At 41.0% G+C, this 22,907-nt stretch overlaps 8 protein-coding genes across 8 annotated transcripts; all 8 read left to right on the top strand.

The window, feature by feature from the left end:
• Positions 1–10: 10 nt before the first annotated feature.
• Positions 11–1,003, top strand: TM35_000302080 (putative ferric reductase; the record flags this gene model as incomplete). The annotated part of the gene is made up of 1 exon (XM_029028531.1): positions 11–1,003. One exon carries the CDS (start codon positions 11–13, stop codon positions 1,001–1,003), a length of 993 nt encoding a protein of 330 aa, XP_028880234.1.
• Positions 1,004–3,254: 2,251 nt separating this feature from the next.
• Positions 3,255–4,895, top strand: TM35_000302070 (uncharacterized protein; the record flags this gene model as incomplete). Its single annotated transcript, XM_029028530.1, has 1 exon — positions 3,255–4,895. The coding sequence occupies one exon, from the start codon at positions 3,255–3,257 to the stop codon at positions 4,893–4,895; it is 1,641 nt and encodes a 546-aa protein (XP_028880233.1).
• Positions 4,896–6,555: 1,660 nt separating this feature from the next.
• TM35_000302060 (uncharacterized protein) lies at positions 6,556–8,322 on the top strand (the record flags this gene model as incomplete). Its single annotated transcript, XM_029028529.1, has 1 exon — positions 6,556–8,322. One exon carries the CDS (start codon positions 6,556–6,558, stop codon positions 8,320–8,322), a length of 1,767 nt encoding a protein of 588 aa, XP_028880232.1.
• Positions 8,323–8,846: 524 nt separating this feature from the next.
• Positions 8,847–11,060, top strand: TM35_000302050 (uncharacterized protein; the record flags this gene model as incomplete). Its single annotated transcript, XM_029028528.1, has 1 exon — positions 8,847–11,060. The coding sequence occupies one exon, from the start codon at positions 8,847–8,849 to the stop codon at positions 11,058–11,060; it is 2,214 nt and encodes a 737-aa protein (XP_028880231.1).
• Positions 11,061–11,595: 535 nt separating this feature from the next.
• TM35_000302040 (uncharacterized protein) lies at positions 11,596–12,984 on the top strand (the record flags this gene model as incomplete). The annotated part of the gene is made up of 1 exon (XM_029028527.1): positions 11,596–12,984. The coding sequence occupies one exon, from the start codon at positions 11,596–11,598 to the stop codon at positions 12,982–12,984; it is 1,389 nt and encodes a 462-aa protein (XP_028880230.1).
• Positions 12,985–13,618: 634 nt separating this feature from the next.
• TM35_000302030 (putative RNA helicase) lies at positions 13,619–20,305 on the top strand (the record flags this gene model as incomplete). The annotated part of the gene is made up of 1 exon (XM_029028526.1): positions 13,619–20,305. The coding sequence occupies one exon, from the start codon at positions 13,619–13,621 to the stop codon at positions 20,303–20,305; it is 6,687 nt and encodes a 2,228-aa protein (XP_028880229.1).
• Positions 20,306–20,799: 494 nt separating this feature from the next.
• TM35_000302020 (uncharacterized protein) lies at positions 20,800–21,528 on the top strand (the record flags this gene model as incomplete). Its single annotated transcript, XM_029028525.1, has 1 exon — positions 20,800–21,528. One exon carries the CDS (start codon positions 20,800–20,802, stop codon positions 21,526–21,528), a length of 729 nt encoding a protein of 242 aa, XP_028880228.1.
• A 433-nt stretch (positions 21,529–21,961) lies between these two features.
• Positions 21,962–22,795, top strand: TM35_000302010 (uncharacterized protein; the record flags this gene model as incomplete). The annotated part of the gene is made up of 1 exon (XM_029028524.1): positions 21,962–22,795. One exon carries the CDS (start codon positions 21,962–21,964, stop codon positions 22,793–22,795), a length of 834 nt encoding a protein of 277 aa, XP_028880227.1.
• Between the last annotated feature and the right edge of the window lie 112 nt (positions 22,796–22,907).

Genomic DNA, 22,907 nt, shown 5'->3' with positions numbered 1-22,907 from the left:
GACATGGTTTATGCTTGTGGCGATGGGCGTGTTTGCACTGGAACCTGTGCGGCGCCGCTTCTTCGAGCTGTTCTACTACCTACACATTGCGGCGTTCTACATGATTGTCCCCACGGTGCTGTGGCATGCCGCTGCTGCGTGGGAGTACTTCCTACCCGGACTGACAGTGTGGTTCTTGGATCGTCTGCTTCGGATGTATCGGAGTGCGTCTACGGTGGAGGTTGTATCGGCTGTTGCCAGCGGCGCTTTTGTGGAGCTGCGTTTCCGTCACGCGTCGCTGAGTGCTGCCCCTGGGCAGTATGCGTTTGTAAACGTCCCTGAGCTGTCACTGTTGCAGTGGCACCCGTTCAGCTTCAGCAGTGCAAGCGAGGGGTGCTACACGTTTCACATCAAGTCTATGGGGGAGGGGACGTGGACGGGGCAGCTTGTGGAACTTGTGAGGGCACGTGGCAACAACATCTCATTAAGTGTTGACGGGCCTTGCGGCCGGGTGTCGGATCTTAACGATTACAAGGCGGTTGTGCTTGTTGCTGGCGGAATTGGCGTGACGCCGTGCGCCGCGATTTACGACTATTACCGTCGACTGGGGTTGGAGGAGGCATGTTGCCCCACTGTAACGCTGCTGTGGACACTCCGTGACGCGGAGCTGCTGCCCATGATGTCGCACCTGTGGGACGATGATGAAGTAAAAGGGTTATTTTACTTAAACAGTTTAAACACCAAATCTGTGGAAGAATGCCCAGCAGTGACAACCTCTGACCCAAATGCCACACTTCACCTTTTCTTAACTGGAGGTGTCTCTTCTGACTGTGTTTCTGCACCGCGTGTTTCCGTTTCGACGCAGCGGCTTGATGTTGCCACTGAAATCCCGCGTGCTATCGTCGGTAAAGACCCACGAGAGGTGTTGGTGTTTGTCTGTGGTCCTGCCGGCCTGGTGAAGTCCACGAGAGATGTGGCCCTATCCCTCGGAGTCAACTTCCATGAGGAGAGTTTTCTGCTCTAGATTGTCACCTTGTAGCTTTTTATGTAGTGATATTATCTTTTTGATTTTTTAAGGAGGTGGTGTTGGTGAACCTGAAGAAAAGGTTTTTCCGTCTTGTACGGACGAACCTGTTAGAGGATGTTCTTTATGGGTGTAGAGGAAATAACAGGTATATTAGAATTCTTGGGTCCCTTCATTGTTTCTCTTTGTGACATAATTTTTTATATAGGACACTGTTTTCTGCGGCAAATTGGCTTTTTTTTTGACTCTCGTACGTACCCGCTTACTATATCTTTGTGATTTGATTTTGTGGTTGTGGTAACCTGGTGAATGACTATTTTTTTCTTATGCAGGTGTTAGGCCCTCTCAAATCCCAGTATTTCTTGTAGTATGGGTGCTGGGGTATTCTTTGGTATTTTACCATACCTTTGTTCTTTTCTTATTATGCTGTTTAGCATAAGAAGTGGTATCACTTCTGATAAATTTTGATCTCTTTATTTTTGGTAAGTACAGTGTTTTTTTTTATTTTTGTGACAGAAATACGAGTTACTGCGTGTGTTTTTGATACTGTTTTTTTTTCTTTTTCTATCTGCGTCGGCGCTGACGTGAACTTGAGGTGAGGCTTCTCTTGTACTCCGGGAGTAAAGGCTTCTTGAGTGATGTCGTGCGTGGCGTGTCATTTCCCTATTTGTGTCTGCTGTAGAGTTATTTCTTACTTGGAGTGTTGCTGTCGATGGTGTTGATGGAGGTGGATGACGTCACAGTGTTGATGATTGCTCTCTGCTACTTCCGCTCTCTTTTGCTTTTCTCGGTCATAGGATAGCGAATGATGATATGTGCAAAGCACGGTTGAGTATTGTTGTTTTTACGCCGTGCCATGTACTTGCACAAAGAAACCTGATGCTCTCTGCACTGTTTCTCCCTTGTGTTTCTGTGGATGAAGCAGTGGGCTGCTCAATTTTACTGTAGCTGCACTAGAGAGCCTGCCGTCTCTGATGTTGGCGTTGAGGGAGGAGTTGGTGTTTATGATATACACGAACAGTTGTTTGTACGCTGGTCGTAACTGTGGATGATGTAAGAGCTCTGCATAGGTTGCCTCGTTTGAGACCATGGGCATTGTCGGCGTCCCCTGCCAAGACGTCTTGCAGTGCTATTTGTGATAGTTGTTGCCTTATCGGTCGGTGAGGAATGGTTTCCATTAAAGGAGTCCCACATTTCTGGGGGCATGATGCAACTGACTTGCAGCTAGCCACGTATCTGGTTTCTCCTTTTGTGAGTTTCGTTATACATGTATGAGAGTTATCTGCACCCCCCCACCCCTTCCCTCCCTGCCACGTGTATAAACCTGCTCGTCAAGACTTGCGATGATTATTACGAAGTAGTGTTTACTAATGTAAGTATTGCAGAATGCGGTTCGTTCATCATTTGTGGTCAGAAAGAGCTGACATTTGTTGGTGCACTCGGTGATAGGATAGCATCCATGGGGTTTGGGTGGTGGAACGGAGCGGATTATTTTCAACAGGGAGTATATCCCAATGGGTGGGTTGTCTACGGTATGGTTTGTTTTCTATTTTTATGATTTCTTGGTTTTTAAGGTTCGGTGTTGTTGTGTTTCTTTTGTTCTTGTTACGGAATACCATCTGAGCCGTTTTTTTTTTTCTTTATTGTGGCATTCGTTTGTTGGTGTAACCGTGGGGTTCAGGTCTATTTGATTATTGATTATATTGAGAGCGAGTACATGGTCTCCGGAGCATGTTAACTGCCTTCTCGTTTGGGTGTGTGCTTATTATTTTTCTTACTTTGTGTGTGTATGTGTTTTTTTTTTTCCTTTGTGGCTCGTCGAGGTAGTGGTTTGGTCTTGCTTATGTTTGTATAATGAATGAATGGTAAAATCTTTCTTATGTACCATTGTAGAGAGTTCTTGTGAAGGTGCAACTTTTTGTATGTCTAGCTAACTCCCCTATCTCTTCTTCATACGGGAGTTGGGAAAAAATAAACTATTATTATCCTTCTGTTCATTCAGTACCTAATGATATTAGATGAGAGTGGTTTTGGGTGAGGCAGAGCCATCTTAAGCCCATTTTTACGTTTAACTGTAATTTGTTTTCAGTCGTTAAGTAAAATCCTCGGAGATAACCCAAATTATTTCATTTCCATTTTTTTTCTTCTTCCTCCTCTATCTTTTTTTTTTTTTTGACTTTTCTACCTTAAGGAGAAAGTACGGTGTACACGCCTCTCTCGTACCCCCACTCCCCACCTTCCATCCACCGCGATGACTCAGCCACTACGGCTCCATGTGGATGTGCTGCGGGGCCGCAACTACCCACAGACGGAGGACGATCCCTGTCCGTGTTCCACACGCGTGCAGCTCGAGCCGCGGGATGCCGACGGCAAGAATCCACTCGCCCCACAATTCACAACAGCGCTGCAGCCAGACTCCAACGCCCCATTCTACCACGACTCGGTGGACTTTGATATCCCACCAGGCCACTCCACCGTCACACTCGCCATCGCCCTGCTGGAGACAACACGGAAAGTTGAACCGTACGTGCTCCTACATGGAGTCCTTCAAGTTTCCCTCACCACACGCGGCAGGCAAGAAACAGTCATCCCACTCACTAAACACAATCCCATCGACGATCCAGAAGCCGCCCAGGAAGAGGTGATGGAAGCCACAGAAAATGACGATCCATCCCCAGTGTTAAGTCTCCGCTATCAAGTATTGCGACAGAAGGGTAACGATGATGATGATGATGTGGACGTTCACGCTGATGTTGCATTACCGTCAAATGTGACTCTCACAGGCGCCAAATCTCTTGTTCCAAAGGAGTCTCGGTATGTGTGGGTAAATCTCACGTCTGATCCTCGCTGGTTAGAGGCGTTCCGCTACGCACTCGTACATGAGTGGCGGGACCGACAACCCTTATTCCTGGATATGCCAGCAGATGCTGGAAATGGGGTATCAACGGATAATTCTGCTCGAGAAGGAGATAAAACTGTTGCTGCAAGTAAATCCAATGCACGACCATCAGTATCATCTGCAATTGATATTCGCTCTATTGGTGATGTTATCATAAAGAGGTGGTGTTGCCTTAGGTCCCATGAAGTTTTAACACGACTTCGTCTCTGTGCAGAAGCCTTTGATCGTGGTGAAAAATCGCTTTATTTTACTCGAGAACGTGAGCTCTCATATAGACTTCAGCGTAAGGAGCGCATTTACCTCTTAAAGGAAATGACTCAAGATATACTATCTAAGACCAAGAATACTCCGTTTTGTGATTCTATAGATCATTTATGGATATTATTTGCTCTAGGCATAAATTATGATCCGGCAGGGCCTCGTGCTCTTACTTATGATGCTCGTAAGAAGATCAGAGAAGCTAAATTTGATGAAAACGACAAAGTTATCCTTAACTCATGTATTTTAAATTTTCTTATCCCTTCCCTCACTGTTGAGCAATGTGATATGATTTGTGCAGCTGATGAAAACAGTGCTGCAGAGGCAGCCAAGGTAGAAAACTCTGAAAGAGAAGGGAAAAATGAAAAAAATGGTGGTGCTTCAACTGGAGCTACTCCTAAAGATGCTCATATTGCTACTGGAGGTGGTTCTTTGTTACCCCCACAAGCGGAAGTTGAATTCGCCATGTCGATGCTTGATATAATAGGTGCGATGTTAGATACACTCACAGAGACAGAGCTAGTGGCGGCCTTCAAGGTATTTGAACCAGCTGTTAGTAAGGCATACCAACGTATTAAAGATGGAGCTAAGGAGGAAGTTAATAAAGTGCGCAAGATGGTTATTCCCAAACAGAGACAGTGGAAACCGTACAAACCTGGTGAAGGTATTAAGTTTGAGCATCTTGACATCTTGGGACGAAGAAAGAAGAGTTTCCAACGTCCAGAAAAGAAATAATCTTAGTTATTTTGACTTATTACTACCTCTTTTTTTTTGACTCCCCAGGGATTAAGGAGTTCATGTGAATTTCTCTTATTCCCTCTTTGGTGTGTGCTGCCATCTCTTTTTTTTTTGTTGGCTACGGGGGAGATATGCTTGTTACCTCATAATTTGGTTTATGAAAGGAAAAAAAAGTATATATATATATATATATATATATGTGTTTGTTTGTTAAATGAATCACTTGGGTTTAGATACCAAGACGTTTTTATTTGTTTTGCTTTGCTTTGTCGTCTTTGCTTTCTTTGGAAGGTATACCTTCTTCTTGAGCAGCTGATTGTTAACTTTTTCTTTCTGTCAGTATGCTTGGGTTCAGATGTAAAGAAATAATAATAAAAAAAAAAACGGGTAGAGTGCGAACTCCACAAAATAAGAAAACCGAAAAAAAAAGAAAAGAGAAATGAAAATGATAGTATTACTGTAAATGGAATGAATACAAACCGAATGGAAAATGACAAGTAGATAAGAAACGAAGAAAACAAAACAACAAGAACAACAACAACAAAAAATAATTCTGTGGAACTGGAACGAGGAGCAAAAGAATAATTAGAATAAAATCTAAAATGTCGACGGGAAATAAATATAATGACATTTTTGACCTTGGATATCTAGTTCTCATTTATATGCGTGCCTATGTGTAGGCGGTGTTTTTTTTTTTTTTATCTATCTATCTATCTATCTATCTATCTATTTCTCTTTTTATCTGTAAGTGAGAGGGTCTGAAGTTGTGTGGTGCGAATGGGGGGAGTCTAATGTATGTGAATTCTCTAAAAAGGTATAGCATATTCCTTCATCATTGCTGATTACATCGCACTACACAAGTGTTTATTCAATAATACATATACATATATATATATATATATATATATATATAACTACAGTGATATGTACGTATTTTATGCGGTTTGGACTTTTCTCCCCCTTTTCCAGCACACGTTTAACACCATGTTCGCTTCACCTTTCTTTTTTTTTTTTACTTTTTTTTAAAAAGTCACCTTTGCTTCCTTTCCTGTTTCTGCTCATGATTCCCCATCACCGGGGTTTTTTTCTTCGTGATTTTTTTTTCTATCTTTCGTGTTTTTCACCAATGAGTACAATACCAACTCTTGGAAGAAAAAACAGATATACGTAAAAAGAAGAGAGGAAAAAAAAGAATAAGAACACTATGAAGAGAAAAGGAAACAAGAATTACCTTTTGGTATGTTCTGGGACTGTGCGCTCTTTCATAAAAGGATAACTCAGGACATAGTGCTACTGTATGTAACGTTCTTTGTCTTGTCTTCAAATTTATGAAATATTTTTTATTTTATTTTATTTTGGTGATGCATTACTCATTTTTTATTTTCCTTTTCTCCTGTTTGATATTATTATTCTTTTTATTTATTTATTTATTTTTTCTTTCTGTGAAGCACAAGGTAGTGTTGATTAGGTCTTGCACATAAAAAAGAGAGAGAGAGAGAGTCCCCTTCAAAGTGTGGTGATATCTCCTCTTTATTTTTTATTATTTTCTCTCTCTCTCTCTCTCTATATATATATATATATATTTATCTACTTAACTGTCTCTCGATCGTTAATGATAATGATGACTCCACGGGAGTGGTTTCTTCTTCCCTTCTTTATGCTCCTCTTCACCTCTGCGGTGGTTGCGGTAGATGTGAGTGTTGGCTACGCAACATGCGGCACAACCATACCAATTGATAGTCAGTGGGTGACAGCTCCTGTCTGGTCACTGCAGAAGGTGTCATTTGGTAAACTCTCACGTTATAATGATATCATTGAAACTGAAATGTTACTTGCAAAAATTCCAGTAAGTGATGCTGTGGCAAATGTATTACGTTCCGAGGCAGGTATGATTTTAAATAACATTATTGTATTTGAACTAAATCCAGAACGGTATGTGATAAGTGGCTGTAGTTTCTTCTGGGATCCACTAAAAGCAGGATTAGATGGTGTAGAGGCGACAACAGCACGTGTACTCGCATTTGACTCACATAGTACAACACAGTCATGTTCAAACACAACAGGTGTTGAAATCATTACTTCATCAACTAGTAAATCATCACAATTCATTCCAATAGGTACTGAAGGAGGTGTGGCACATTCACTTAGTTTCTCAACGAGAAAGATCAAATGGCCAGTCACTTTTCGTGTACCATCCAAATGTACTGTTCGTATGCTCTTACTATTAGATAGAGAGGGAAGCATACATCACTGGTATGTATGGATACCTGCTACAGCGTATACAGGAGTTACAGTATTACTAGTTATTGCCATAACAGTTTATCCTCGTGATATATCAATAGGAATAACTACCATAGTGTTTTTTTTCATTTTTTTGGGTTATGTGGGAAGTTGTGTAGGTCTTGTAGTGGAGGTGGTGGCTTGGCAGAGTGCTATTGGGCGTATGTTTCCATTCCCTAATGCTGTTACTCTCTATTGTTGCCTCTCAGTATTTTATCTTATTTTACTAACATTGCCGTTGATACGAAGACCCCACCGTGGTATTTTATTTCATGCTATTCTTCGTTTTGCCGTTTATGGGGCGAACTGTGCCTTATGCTGTGGATACTGGATTGCTGGGTATATTGTGCTTGGATCTCTAGCTCTGCTGCAGTTCGTATTATCCAACCTTATTTTGACAGTAACATACTCTTACTTTGTTCAGATACTTGAACGGGCTGGTGTATGTGCGGAGTATCTTACTACTGCCGTTGGACTTTTATGGTTTGCACCCATCACACCTTTTGCCCCATGTGTCTTAATGTATAGTGATCTTTACATTATTGAAGGAAACAGTCGTTCCAATCCACATATTGCCTCAATTGTAAAGGAAGCTGTTGTATTATACAACGCCCTAACTTCCTCTCCATTTTTATTTTTGCAGAATATTTGGGGTATCGCTTTACTGGTAACGGCAACAGTATACCATATGCCATTTGCGATTCTCCTTTTTGTATTACTTTTGTTTGCTATTGTACATGTTGTGTTATCTGTACAGGAATACATTAGAGCGCACCGTAGATGGAGTCGCTGCGTAGATTTAGAGACAGTAGAAAGAATGTACTCTTCTCCCCACCGCCATAATCGTTCTTCTTCTTTTTGTTGTTGTTGTTCACGGTGGTGTTTCCTTTGGTTATCACTAGAACACGTTATGCGTAGTGCCCGTCACCGTGCTTTGATTGAGGAGGATAATACTAGAAGATGTTTAATGAGTGTAACTGAATTAGATAATAGACCAGTACGGGTTTCTACCGATGTAGCCTTTAATTCTTGTGATGAGACAGTCATGAGTAGTGGCACACAATTTCCTTCACCCGACCACAATGGTAATGAACAGGAGAGAACTGAGGGGAATGCGTATTGGCCAACCAGCGTTAGTATGTAAAGAATAAAGGAGATGATGAGAGGTGGACGATGTGTTCATTGGGTTAGGGATTGGATGGGGATGGGGATTGATTACATAATTTGTTCCTCTATCCACTGTATAGATGTGAAGTATTTCTTTTTTTTTTTTGCTTTTTTTTTCTTTTCTTTTCCCTAGATATAATGTATGCACATCCCTCTCTTTTTCTCACTCTCTGTATATATGTAACTAACAGGGTGACGGGCGCAGCATTACACATTGCCCCACACAATGACAGACATGTAATGTCTCTTTTTTTTTTTTTTGGTTCCCCTCTTGGAAGGTGTAAGTGTATTTGCTTATGATTGACTTATTTTTTTTTTGGTTTTTTTATTTTAATTTATATGCGATATCTCTGTTTCTTTCTTTTTTTTTCTCTCTATTTGTTTTGTTTCTGTTTTACATCTATATATTTATCTATATATATATATATATATATATATATATATATATATATATTTTTCCCCCCTCTCTTTCTTTCTTCTCTCCTGTAGGCTACGCCGCCAATGTGGGGCTCGTGGCTGGATCAGATCCAAAAGAAACTCGATGATGTCTCCGGACTGGCCGGTCAAGCGGATGGGGAGGCATATGAAGAAGAATACGAAGAAGAATATGAAGAAGAAGGAAATGAATCTCAACAGAAAAAAGATGTAGCGAATAAATGGGAGGGAATTAGTGATCGTAATGACACTACATTAAAGCAACAGGAAGAGAAACCAGAACCAGAATCTCAACATCAACATCAACAACAACAAGAGACGACACAAGTCCCATCTCCTGAGAGGACTGCGCCTATTACCGAAAGTAACATGACGAATGATAACCAAATAGTGAAGGAGACATTACCAGTAAACCACGAGAGATCCACATCTGTAGAGAAGATGAACACAACAGAAGAAGTGTTAGAGACACCAGCAGGAAAAGACGTACTACCGCCCTCAACCACAGTGGAAAGTGAAGGAGATCATATATCCTCCAATGTGGTTCCCACTTTGCCTCCTCTTACGGAGTCGGAGTTAATCCCCGTTGATTCTGTATCTCTCTCCGCTACGAGTGCTATTACCACTGGTGTGGCTGCGACTGCTGTCCTTCACACTAGTAAGAAGGATGCATCTCAACAAGAGACATCTGCACAACTTCTCCTTATGCAACACGAAGTGATTGAGTCTGTTGGGAGTGAGGACCAATTGTTGCGTTTTCAACGTCAGTTGGCAGAAGAGATGGAAGTGTCGAGAATCCTCCGTGAGGAGAATCATCGTCTTAGCAGTACTCTAGCATCTCTTGAGAAGGAAGTGAATAGTTTACGTCAGGCTAGAAAAGGTGCGGTTGATCCACAAAAACTGGTAGCACTAGAACGAGAGGGTTTAGAGCTTTCCACACAATTAGGAAAAGAACGTGAACGTAATAAAACACTACAAGAAAAGAAGGTACAATTTGAAGAGCGTATTGCTTCATTGGAGGATAAACTCGCACATGCGGCACGACGAGAAGAAGAGTTAAAAAATCGTGTAGAGACAAGTCGAGTGGAGTCCGAGGCGGCACAACAACAGTTATCCGAACTCGGTATACAACAAGAACAACAACAAAACTATTTACAGGAATTGCAACAAGAAATAATGCGGGCAAAACAACGTCATGCGGAACTCATAGAAGAACATCAAGAGGAACTCTCCCGCCACAAGACGGAATTGAGTTTCCAAAAGGAAAACACATCCGATGTACTAGAGAGTCTTCGCCGGGAGAAGGAAGGTCTCATCTCATCTCTGCAGCGGACTCAGGTGGAGTATGAACATCGTTTACGGGAGGTGGAGCGAAAACTTATTCAAGCCAATCGCCGCGCAGATGAGGCAGAAACACGATTAACAGAACATGAAAGAGGTTCATTAGCACCACTGCGGGAAATGCGGGGTGCACTGGAGGATGTGGAACGACAGAAGAAATCACTTCTGCAGGAGTTGGAGTATACAACACAAGAGTGTGCGGCGTTAAAACGGGGTCGTCTAACCGATATGGAGAGTCATAGACAACAATTGGCAGATGTGCAGAGAGAACTACAATTAATGCATGATGAGAAACTTGCGACTGAGCGAGAGTTGGTACAGTGGAAGACTAGACAATCACAACTGCAGAAATCATTAGATAGTGCATTGGAACGTGTTGCACGAGTGGAAGCGGCAAATGATAATTTGACTGCTGCACTTGAAGAGGCAAAACGACGGGTGGATAGTTGTAGTAAGATCAAAGTCAATGATAGTAGTAATAATAATAACAACAACAACAGCGGTATCCATGACGATGATGATAATAGCGGTAGTCTCTTCAAAAAAGAAAATGATAACAATAATAGTAGTTCACCGGTCTCTTTTTCGCAATCTGTAAAGGAACCTGTAAGGACTCCGTTGCATTTCTCAGATACGAATAATAACAATAGTAATAGTGGTGTACGACTGGCGTTGTTTCAGCCAGATATCCATGAGGTGCCTGGTGGTGATTGTCGTGGAGGCCGTGGGCGGGTGGAGCGGGAGTTGGTGCGACAGGCTGTTGAGATTGAACGCCTTCGCCGTGTAGAGAAGGAAGCTGCAGAGATGCAGCAGAAAATGTCAACACTCGCCGCACAGCATGATCTCCTGATGCAGATGTATGGTAAGCTACAGGAGGAACTTCAACAACAACAACAACAACAACAACCCCAGCAGCAACAGCAGCAGCAGAAGAGTTAATGAGAGCAATAAGAGGAATAGGTGTACCTCTTTTATAGCCGTAATAGGGTGAGACTGGGTGATGGGAACCGGTTGTGCAGTGTATGAAATGTTATTATTTTTACTATATGCTTCAGAAGAAAACAAGCAAAGAAAGAAAAAGAAGGAATACCATATATATTCCAGGAGAAATGGAAGCGTCTATATCGCTTTCTTTTTTCTCTATTTATTCTTTTATTTATTTATTTATTTAATTTCCCCCTTCCTTCTTATGAATCGATATGAACTAATATGTTAACCAAATACTCTTTTTTTTCTTTTTCTTCTTTTTTCTTATTCCTTGTTGAGGTTGGGCAGAATCAAGTCAGGCAGTCAACTGACCGTGGAATTGAATAGTTCGCTTCTGCTGCAGGTGTGCCTCACCGTCGCGCTTGGCACAGCAATCCTTATATGGCTTCTTCGTCTCCTCTGCCATAAACACCCAAACACTATCGGCACATCTTCACAATGGAAAGAATCGCCTCCCAATACTTCTAATGTAGATGTGAATGTAGATATGGATGTGGGTACCGTACATCTCATGACTTCTGTACAGTATGCACAAGTGGCACGACGGCCATCGGTGGATCAGCATCAACATTATCAATGGCTGCAGTCTGTGGCCTTTACAGATGAGTTGTTGTTATTACGGCATGGAGAGCGATTGGATCATGTGGACCGGGCGTGGCGAAACACAACGCGGCTGCCAGAAAACGATCCACCACTCTCCACTGCAGGGAGACGACAGGCACTTGAAACGGGTCTGATGTTTCTGCGGCAACAACAACGGGCAAAGGTACGACAGCGAGCACAGGGAATGCTTTCCTTTATGCTTGTTTCACCCTTTCACAGATGTATAGAGACGGCGCTTATTGTGAATCTCGTGGGTTTTCATGGGAAACTCGCTATATTTGTAGATCCACTGCTTTCCGATTGGCATTCCCCGAAAGTATTTCCACGACCACCACGATTGGGTGGTCAATATATATGTACTGCAAACACTATTGGATTTCGTCCAAAGTGGGAGACGCTGGGAACGTTGTTAGTGCCATTCTTTCGTTCTATTTTGTTAGATGAACACTATGCATTAGAGGAAACGATGGTGGAAGAGTGGATCACAACAGTGGAGAAACACTGGCTGCGGCAGGAACCATCTTTTCTCGTTTGGACTTCCGCCTCCGCACGGGAGTTGCTGAAGCGCAGCATGAATGTAGAGGCTGAACGAACCGAACACACATCCAACTCCAACAGAAACAGTAATAGTAACAGTGGTGGAGGTAATAACCTCACTATTACTACTACTACTACTAATAATAATAATAACAACAACAATAGTAGTAGTGGTGGTGGTGGGTTTAGTGGTGTTAGTTATCCAGAGAATGCCAGTAGTTTAATGCGTCGAGTCTCTGAGGCAATTCGTGTACACTTTGACGGTGGCGCTGCAGAGAGGGCAACTGTGCCTGCGTGTGTGTGGGAGGCGGTACAACAAGAGGCCCAACGTCTTCCACGTGTATTTGTGCCTCGCAGTACCGCAACACAACAACAACAGCAAGAAGAAAAAGAGAAAGAAAAAGGGAAACAACAACAATTAGATACGGCATTATTGCCACCCACTCGAGTTATGATGGTGACACACGCAGATGTAGTCTCTGCAGTGTTAAAGCACTGCTGTCCAAAGTATCACGGTGTAGACAGCGGATTTTCCGTACCGTACTGTAGTCTCACGGGTATTTCACGACGCAATAACTTTTACTGCATTAAAAGCGATAAATTATCATCTGAAGAAAAGAGTGGCAATCGTAAAATTGCTGTTGTCTCTGCAGGGGAGCCTCCCTTGTTGTGGTCTGTAATAGCAGAGACATCCACCACGCATTTGCAAACCACTATCTTACTACAGTACAGTTAAGGAAGACATCATGGATGAGGATGGACTCGTTTCTAAAGAAGAAGAAGAGGAGGAAGAAGAGGAATGTTTCTGGCGAATTCCCTCTCTTGAAAGGAGAGAAGAAGAAACAAAAAAAAAAAAAAAAAAAGCGAGAAAGAACGAAAGAAGTGAGCAGAATGGAGAGAGAGAGAGAGGATATGTAAATGGCAGGAGATATGGTGTGTTGGGTCAATTGGAAAAGAATGCCTAGTGAACATATACAGAGGACAGAAAAAGAAAGAAAAAAAAAAGGAGACAAAGGAAAGAGAATGGTATAATATGATCACCCACGTAAAGTGAATGCAAAACGTGGACATTCATAGATACCAATAAATTATTCTTTGAAACCTTTTTTTTTGTAATATTACTTATTTATTTATTTATTTATTTATTTATTTATTTATTTTATTTGGCTATCTCTTAATATTCTTTTTAATTTGTTTTTCTCTTGAGTTTTCTTTTTATTTCTTTCTTTCTCTTCAGTTGTCCTATCCCCATCCCTATTGCATTATCTAGGGTTTTTATTTTTTGTTTGGAAGGACATCACTACAATAAAAGAAAAAAAAGAAGAAAAGAACGAAAGAACGAAAGAGAAAAAAAAAAAGAAATTGAGATCATGCCAAAACGAAATTTATGCCAGCAATGCAAATCATATGATGTGGGGGCTGAAGATCCACAGGATAAGAAGTGGTACTGCAACTCATGCTGGTCAGCCTACAACGACAAGAACAGTAATAATAATAATAATAATAATAATAATAATAATAATAATAATAATAATAATAATAATAATAATAATAATAATAATAATAATAATAACAATGATATCAATAACAACGGCAGTAATAACAATAATAATAATAACAATAGTGGTATTAGTGGTAGTAGTGGTACGGTGAAAGCATCTCCTCATAGTGGAGAGAGAAAAGTACAGAAGAGTCGGCAACAAAAACAACAACAACAACAACCACCGAAACAAAACCAACAACGTAAAGAGACGAATCTCTTGTTGAATTTGAGTAGTGATGCTTTAAATGTTATTAACCGACTGCAGGGAATGATAGCAAGCTGCACACAACATCGTTCCCGCTCTGCAAGTAACGTAACGAGTCTTTTAGAAGATTTATCGATGATAAAGGCAGACGAAGAAAACCATAATAGTAATCAACACCAACGAGAACAACAACAACAACGTATGAGTTCCTTTGTTGGACAGTTCATGCAACGACAACAGTCTATTGTAGTCTCTACCCACTCCGGTGAGCCTCTCTCACCAAGAGGTGATCGCGTAGGAGGTGTGGTTCGCTCTGCATATCAGGAGAACCGCAAAGTACCACTAGATTTACTCTTATCTAGTGTAGATGATATTGTTTCACAGATATATGTATACTTTGATGAAGACATGACACGAATTATTCTAAACGCGCTGGATAGAATTACATCTTGTGATACGCAGAACCAACGAGATGCGATGCGTGTACGTGTAATTGATGAACTTTTACAAACTCTCGGTGATGAACATTACGATCTTCTTCAATGTGTAATGCATCGACCACGAGATATTTTTCTTCGACTCCTGGAAGAATTCTGCACACTTGAGGATGATGATGATAACAACAACAATAATAATGGTAATAGTAGTAGTAGTGGTAGTACTTCCGCCTCACCTCAACATGCCTTAACGGTTCGTTTTGTAAAAACTGCTAAACAACGTGCCTTGGCGCGTGAAGTGGCATTTGCACAGAATGGTGAGATTGTAGATCAACGTTGGTTAGCACATATGCAACAACGATATCGTCAACTTATGCGGGAATCTGAATTAGATCAAATCTTTAAACGTGATCTTAGTGTTGTTGGCTCTTCTATGCCAAGGGGTGCCACTCTACTACAGAAGAAGGATCACATTCGTATTCATGTTCCACCGCCTGATCAAAAGATATTACCAGAAGCCCAACGTGTTTGTATTGCTACTTCCTTACCAGAATGGACACATGCAGCTTTTCAAAAAATTACACATTTAAATACAATTCAATCAACTCTCTTTCGAACGGCATTTCATACATCTCAGAATATGTTAGTTTGTGCCCCTACAGGTGCAGGTAAGACTGTCTGTGCCCTGTTAGTAATGTTACGTTGTATAGAGGAACACTTTGAAAATGGAAAACTCGATCGTAACTTTAAAATTATCTTTATTGCTCCTATGAAGGCACTTGCACAAGAAATGGTAGAGAACTTCTCACGCCGATTAGCACCTTTTGCAATGGAAGTTCGTGAACTCACAGGTGATATGCAATTAACAAAGCGTGAAGTTGCCCAAACACAGGTTATCGTTACAACACCAGAGAAATGGGATGTCATTACACGTAAACAAAGTAATGAAGATCTTGTACAACAAGTTCGATTAATTGTAATTGATGAAATTCACTTATTGAATGAAGATCGTGGACCTGTACTAGAAGCTATAGTGGCTCGTACACTCCGTCAAAATGAAGTTCAATCCGATCAACAACAACGACCTATACGTCTTGTGGGTCTTTCCGCTACACTTCCAAACTATAAGGATGTGGCTAACTTTCTACGTGTAGATCTTGAAGAGGGATTGAAAGTGTTTGGCCCCGAGTACCGACCAGTACCACTCGAACAGACATTTATAGGTTTGCAAACAGGGACAAAGAATAAGGAAGAACAATTGGATTGGCTTGCATATAAGGAAGTAGTAAGAAATGTGCGAGAGGGACATCAAGTAATGGTATTTGTTCATTCACGTAAACAAACGATTGGATTGGCAAAGTACTTTATGGAAGAGGCAACCAAACATGGACAAGAAGGACTCTTTAAACCAAATAGTACGATTCCAACAGAGGCAACAAAACGAGGACGCAATTTACAAGGACGTGATCTTTCTTCTCTTTTTGCAGCTGGTTTTGGAGCTCATCATGCAGGTCTTATTCGTCATGATCGTACGGCAACAGAAAGTTTATTTCGTGATGGTTATATAAAAGTACTTGTCTGTACGAGTACACTTGCATGGGGTGTAAATTTACCAGCCCATACTGTTATTATTCGTGGAACTCACCTCTATGATCCTAAACGTGGTGGTCTTGTTCATATCTCTGTGTTGGATGTTATGCAGATATTTGGTCGTGCGGGTAGACCACAGTATGATACGAGTGGTCATGGTATTATTGTATCGGATGAGAAGGATGTTGGACACTATTTACGTTTACTTGCAAATGCCCTTCCTATTGAAAGTCAATTACAAAAGGGTCTCTGTGATCATCTTAATGCGGAGATTCACGCTGGAACTATTTCTTCTATTGTAGAAGGATCTAGGTGGTTGGAATACACATATATGTGGCAACGTGTAAGGGTAAATCCATTATTGTATGGATTAAAGATTGCGGATGTACGACGAGATCCAAAACTTAAAACTGTACGATATGAACTTGTAAGTAAAGCTGCAGAAGAATTAGCAAATGCTGGTATGATTCGATATAATCCAGAAACAGGTGCGGTAGATACTACAGATTTAGGTAGAATAGCAAGTCATTACTATATTTCTCATGAATCTATTGGAACCTTTAATATGAAAATGCGACGTCCAGATGAAACATGGATTGATAGTTTAGATATGGGAGCTGCTATGAATATTGTAGCCTGTGCGAATGAGTTTTCACAACTTCGTGTAAGACAAGAGGAATTGGATGAATTAAAAAAAATTCACGCCGCATTACCAAAACAAGTTCAACGTTATGCTATAGTTGGTGAAAGTGCAGATGAGACCAGTGTGGAATGGAAGGTGACAACACTTATGAAGGCTTATATTAGCCGTATGCATGTTGAGATGCATTCTCTTGCCTCAGATGTAAACTATGTGGTTCAAAATGCACCTCGAATTGCACGTGCACTCTTTGAAATAGAAATGCAAAGAGGACATCCATTATCCACAGCAGCATTTCTTTCCCTTTGTAAATGTTTAGAACAACAATGTTGGGAATTTCAACACCCACTTTTACAATTTAATGTTGATTTTACAGATGCGGTTCGAATTCGACTGGAAACCAAACGACCAACAATGACAACTTTACAAGAGATGACGGCGAAAGAAATTGGATCACTTGTACACAATCAACGTTTTGGAGCTGTGATTGCTAATTTAGTGGCATCATTTCCATCTGTAGAATTGGCTGTAGATGTTCAACCGGTTACTCGTACTATTTTACGTGTGAAGGTAACTATTACCGCAACCTTTACTTGGAATAGTCGATATCATGGTTCTAATGAACAGTTTTGGTTATTAGTGGAAGATCAGGATAATCATTTTATCTTTCATCATGAAATGGTTTCATTAAAACGCAAAGATGTAGAGGCAGGAATACCACAAGTGGTGAATCTCTCTGTTCCTATAGTTCCCGAGTACGATATGTACTCTGTACGACTCTATAGTGATCGTTGGCTTGGTTGCCGTGAAGATTATACCTTTTCTATTGCCCATTTACATTTACCAGATGATACACAAACTACTACACGTCTTTTACAACTTGCCCCTCTTCGTCTTGAAGTTATTCCATCTATATATCATCCAATCTATGAACGATATCCACATTTTAATGCTGTCCAGACACAAGTATTTCATGCTATGTTTCATACAGATAGTAGTATCTTTCTTGGTGCCCCAACAGGAAGTGGAAAAACAGTGGCAGCAGAAATGGCTATATTACGTGTATTTGAAAATTACCCACCAGGATCCAAAATTGTCTATATAGCCCCATTAAAAGCACTTGTAAAGGAACGTGTAAAAGATTGGTCCACACGTTTTGATAAATGTCTGGGTAGACGTGTAGTAGAACTTTCTGGGGATGTCACACCGGATATCACCGCACTTGTCCAGGCGGATATTCTCTGCACAACACCAGAGAAGTGGGATGGTCTTTCACGTAGTTGGCAAGTACGTCGCTACGTAACGGCGGTTCGTCTAGTTATCTTTGATGAGATTCATATGCTTGGCACAGATCGTGGACCTATTCTAGAAGTAATTGTAAGTCGTATGCGGTATATTGGTTGGCATCGAAAGGCACCTATTCGTCTCATTGGACTTTCTACAGCTGTTGCGAATCCATCGGATCTCAGTTCATGGCTTGGTGTACAAGAGAAGTGGGCAATATTTAATTTTGATCCTTCTGTACGTCCAGTACCCATGCGAGTTTATATTGCTGGTTATCATGGTAGAAACTATTGTCCTCGTATGGCGGCAATGAATAAACCAATGTATAATGCGATCTGTGAGAAGAGTCCAGATAAACCGGTTATTGTATTCGTCTCATCACGACGACAAACACGATTAACAGCTATGGCTCTTATTGGATTTTTATTGGTAGAACAAAATACAGCAAAATTTGTACGAATGGATGTGGAAGAGGTGGCGGCACTTTCTGCACGTGTGAGTGATCCATATGTTAAACATTGTATGCAATTTGGTGTTGGGGTTCATCATGCCGGTTTACTGGAAGGGGATCGCACCGTCGTTGAAAATGCCTTTCTCTCTGGTAAACTACAAATACTAGTAGCCACTTCTACATTAGCATGGGGTGTTAACTTTCCTGCACATATGGTAGTGGTAAAAGGTACGGAATATTATGATGGAAAAACAAAGACTTATATAGATTATCCAATTACGGATGTACTGCAAATGATTGGAAGAGCTGGTCGTCCACAATTTGATACGGAAGGTGTAGCTCAAGTACTCTGTCATGAACCTAAAAAGGGATTTTATCGTAAATTTCTCTACGATCCATTTCCTGTTGAGAGTGCTCTACACAAACAGTTACATGTACACATAAATGCTGAAATTGTGGCTGGTACTATTACTACACGACAAGATGCCGTAGACTATTTAACATGGACTTATTTATTCCGACGACTTGTAAAGAATCCATCTTATTACGGTCTGGAAGATCGATCTCCCAAGTCGGTTACTATATTTCTTTCTACTCTTGTTGCCAACGTTCTTGATGAACTCGAGGCTTGTGGATGTATTGAATCACCACACTGTGAAGATGATGATTATGATAATAATGATGATAACAATAATGCGGCTAGTGGTGGTGGAGGAGGTATTTATGATGAAAGGAGAAGAGAAAAAAGGATGGATGATGATAATAATAGTAATAGAGAGCGAGATCCTAATGCCTTGACGTATACAGTTCTCGGAAAACTTTGTTCTTATTACTATCTCTCACACAAGACGGTTCACTACTTTGATGTGCAAATCCATGCAGGAAGTTCTCAGGTGGATGTGTTAAAAGCATTATGCGCAGCAGAGGAGTTTAATGAACTTCCTGTGCGACACAATGAAGATAAACTCAATCTTATGCTTAGTCAAACTCTACCACTTGCAATTAACCCAAATAATGCAGATTCCCCACATGTGAAGGCCTTTTTACTCTTTCAAGCCCATTTTGAAAGAAGTGCATTACCCATTTCAGATTACTATACAGATCAAAAAACAGCTTTAGATAATGCGGTTCGTATTATTCAAGCAATGGTAGATATCACCGCTAATAATGGACACTTGTATGCATCTCTACGCTCCATGGCATTACTACAGTGTATGGTTCAAGGTCTATGGTGGTATTCACATACACTTTTGCAAATTCCACACATTACTGAAGCGATGTTGCCTATCATTTCATCCCATTGTGGAAATATAGAGCATGCAGCTCAAATTGCAAATGCACCACTTGCAACTCTACAAAAACTACAAGATGTTTTACGTGATAAGTGTGAACTCACTCCAGTACAAGTGCGGGAGGCGATGAATGCGGTCTGTGGGTTTCCTCTCATTGATGTGCAAATTCATCTTGCCCGCGTTAATCAAAACAATAACATCGATACGAAATCTAATGATAAGGGTGGAAAGCCATATCTTCATCAAGGACAAAAAGAAGTATCCATAGATACAAAAGAAGAAGAGGAAGAAGAAGAGGCGGAGTATGAGTTAACCGTGTATATGACTCGACTTTCCGTGGCTGGAAAACATGTTGTTGCCCCTCGTTTTACCAAACCAAAGGATGAACAGTATTGGATCATTATAGGAAATGAAAATACAGGCGAGTTGATTGCAATGAAACGTGTGAATCGCCTCCAATCACACACCTCCGCAACACTGCGTTTTGATTGGGATGATGATTGGATGGACTTTGCGGAACACAACATGGTAAAACTGAACGTATACCTTGTATGTGATTCTTACATTGGAATGGATCAACAGTATAGCTTCAACGTGCCCGTACCTTCCCATTAACTGAACAGAACTAAAGGAAGAGAAAGAAGAAGAAAAAAAAAAAGGGTAGAAAGAAACAACAACAACAATTACTACTACTATTGCTACTATTACTATTATTAAGTAAATGAGAGTGTAAGTTTATACTGATGATGAGTGAGATGGGGGAACGAAACCAGCAATGACGTCTGCTATCTATATCTCGCTTCTGCTTTCTGAAGATGATGATGATGATTGTGGCTTTTGCGTCTATCTGTCTATCTTTCTCTGTGTGTTTGTGTCATGTTGACATTTTTTTTCGTTTGTTCTGAATTATTATATAATAAGTAATTTTTTTTTTTTTTGAAGTGAATATTCAAAAGTTGTTCTTTCCAGATTATATTTTTTCTATGTTCTCTTCTTTTTTTTTTTTTCTATTTGTAACGTCACTATTCTTCTTACTAGAACAGCATCAATAGTAGTACAATACAAGAAACACAAATAATATATATATATATATAAATACAAATAAACTCATGTCTACCTTGCCAGTTGTTACGGGTCGCTGTTTTTGGGGAAGACGACTGACGCCTAATGGGCCACTGCTGTACTCCGCTGTTCTCTCTAGCGGCAGTGCCCCATTGAGTTTGCTCGGTAATTCCTACTACGAGCGACGATTTGGGGGAAAAAGAGAAACAATGGGTAAGAATGGTGCTCTCATACAGAGGGAAGAGGCAATAGCTCCATCTAGAAAACTTCCACCACTCTCTGCGGGGGATATTGTTGTGAAGATGAGCTCTGCCACACCAGCTTCACTGCGTGGACGCCGTGTAGTGGATGTGACTGGTATACAGACAAGTTACTTCAACGCATCCGAACGAAATACACATGCACGTCGTTGTATGGATGACGTTGTGGAGTCTATGCATTTGTATGATGGCCACGAAGTACCAGAGTTAAAACGTGGAGTTGTGCCTATTGGTAGAATCACAGTACTATGTGCGTTTCCACTTTCAGGTTCTGAGACATCATTATTATCATCATCATCATCATCATCAGCAGCATTGTCATCCTCATCGCTTCTTGTTGTACAGAACGCAACCAAGACATTACTTAAACGAAGTAATTTAGTTTATCGTAGTGAAGAGGAGGGTGTGCAACTTGTGCGTGTAATAGCAGAGAACTGTCGAGCTGCTGCACTGAAACAACTTCATTTCTCTCCTATTATACGTGGTGATAGTGTGGTTGGCGTGTGTTTGAAGTAAATAACACCTTCTCAGTCAGTCACTCAGTCAGTCCAGTTATGGGGATGGCTATAACTGTCGAAGAGGAAGAAGAAGAAAGGGTATTCTGAAGCGAGATGAAAAAAAAAAGCAGTTCTTTCAATAACTGTTTTTATTTGCTTCTGTTTAATCTTATTTTCTTTTTTTTTATTATTGTTATGCTTTGCGTTATTTGGAATTCATTATACACTTATATATGTATAGTACTCTTCATTATTACCATTCCTAATTATCGTTTACTTTTCTGTACACATACATTTTCTTTCTTTTTCTTTTCCTTTTTTCCTGTGTCTATACAATGTGTATATCCGTACCCCACGGCAGTGTGAGATTGAGACATTACGTCCATCTACATCTATTCATCTCTAAACATCTACAGATCTAACACACAGTTATCTTAACATTCAGCGAGGCAATGCCAAGCGGACCCAAGTCAAACAAATTTACTAATCGCCACGCAGCGGAAGCCCGTGAACGGCAGCAAGAACGCGAAGCGCAAGCAAAAGCGGAACGGGAAAAAGCTAAAGAAGATGCAATGTGGGCTAACTGCGATGACGACCCGCGAGTGCAGCGGCGACAGGCACGACAGCGGGAGGCCGAGGCGAAGGCGCAACAACAAGCAGAGTTAAGAGCAGAGCGGAAAGAGCAACTCTTGCAGGAGGAGCGCGAACTAAGCCAGAAGGCACCGCAGAAAGTTACACGACGACAAATTCAGAAGGACTTGTCAAAGATGCTTAGCGATTATGATAAAGTGAAGAAACAAGAGGAACAGCAGAAACATGGGGCAGTCGTGAATAGTGAGACTACGGCATTGCCAGTGGGAGGGAATCCTAATAGGGCAGGGAACACAAATACCAATGCTGGATTCAATGAAAAGAACGGAAATGAAATTAAGGCCAGCGGTAGTGTTGGCGAAGTTTTGTCAGCGGTTCAATCGGGTATGACAGGTGGTCCTTCTGTGCCGGATAATCGTCATATCGGCAAACGTGCACGTGTTCTTTACCGACACTTCTGTGAAGAAAATCTTCCTACATTGCGTGAAGAGAAACCCGGTTTACGTCGTACACAATATAATGACTTGCTGTGGGAAATGTGGCAGAAAAGCCCGACAAACCCGTTTGTGCAGCGAAGTGAATTGCGTTCAAAGGAGCGTCTTGAAGAGGAACGTCGATGGATGGAGCAAGGTGATGATGACGATAGTGAGGGTGGGGAAGAGAATAATGACGAAGATGGTGAGGGAAAGAAGTAGAAAAGAAGAGAAGAGAAAAGAAGAGGCGACAACAGCATTTAAAAATTTTTTTTTAATCACTCTGTTAGAAATGACAGAGAAGATAGGGATGAGATGTTAATAGTGCTGTTTT

This window comes from Trypanosoma theileri (assembly GCF_002087225.1).
Source record: "Trypanosoma theileri isolate Edinburgh chromosome Unknown TM35_Tth_30_V1, whole genome shotgun sequence".
NCBI classification, from domain to species: Eukaryota; Euglenozoa; class Kinetoplastea; order Trypanosomatida; family Trypanosomatidae; genus Trypanosoma; species Trypanosoma theileri.
This window is presented reverse-complemented; position numbering and strand designations above follow the sequence as displayed.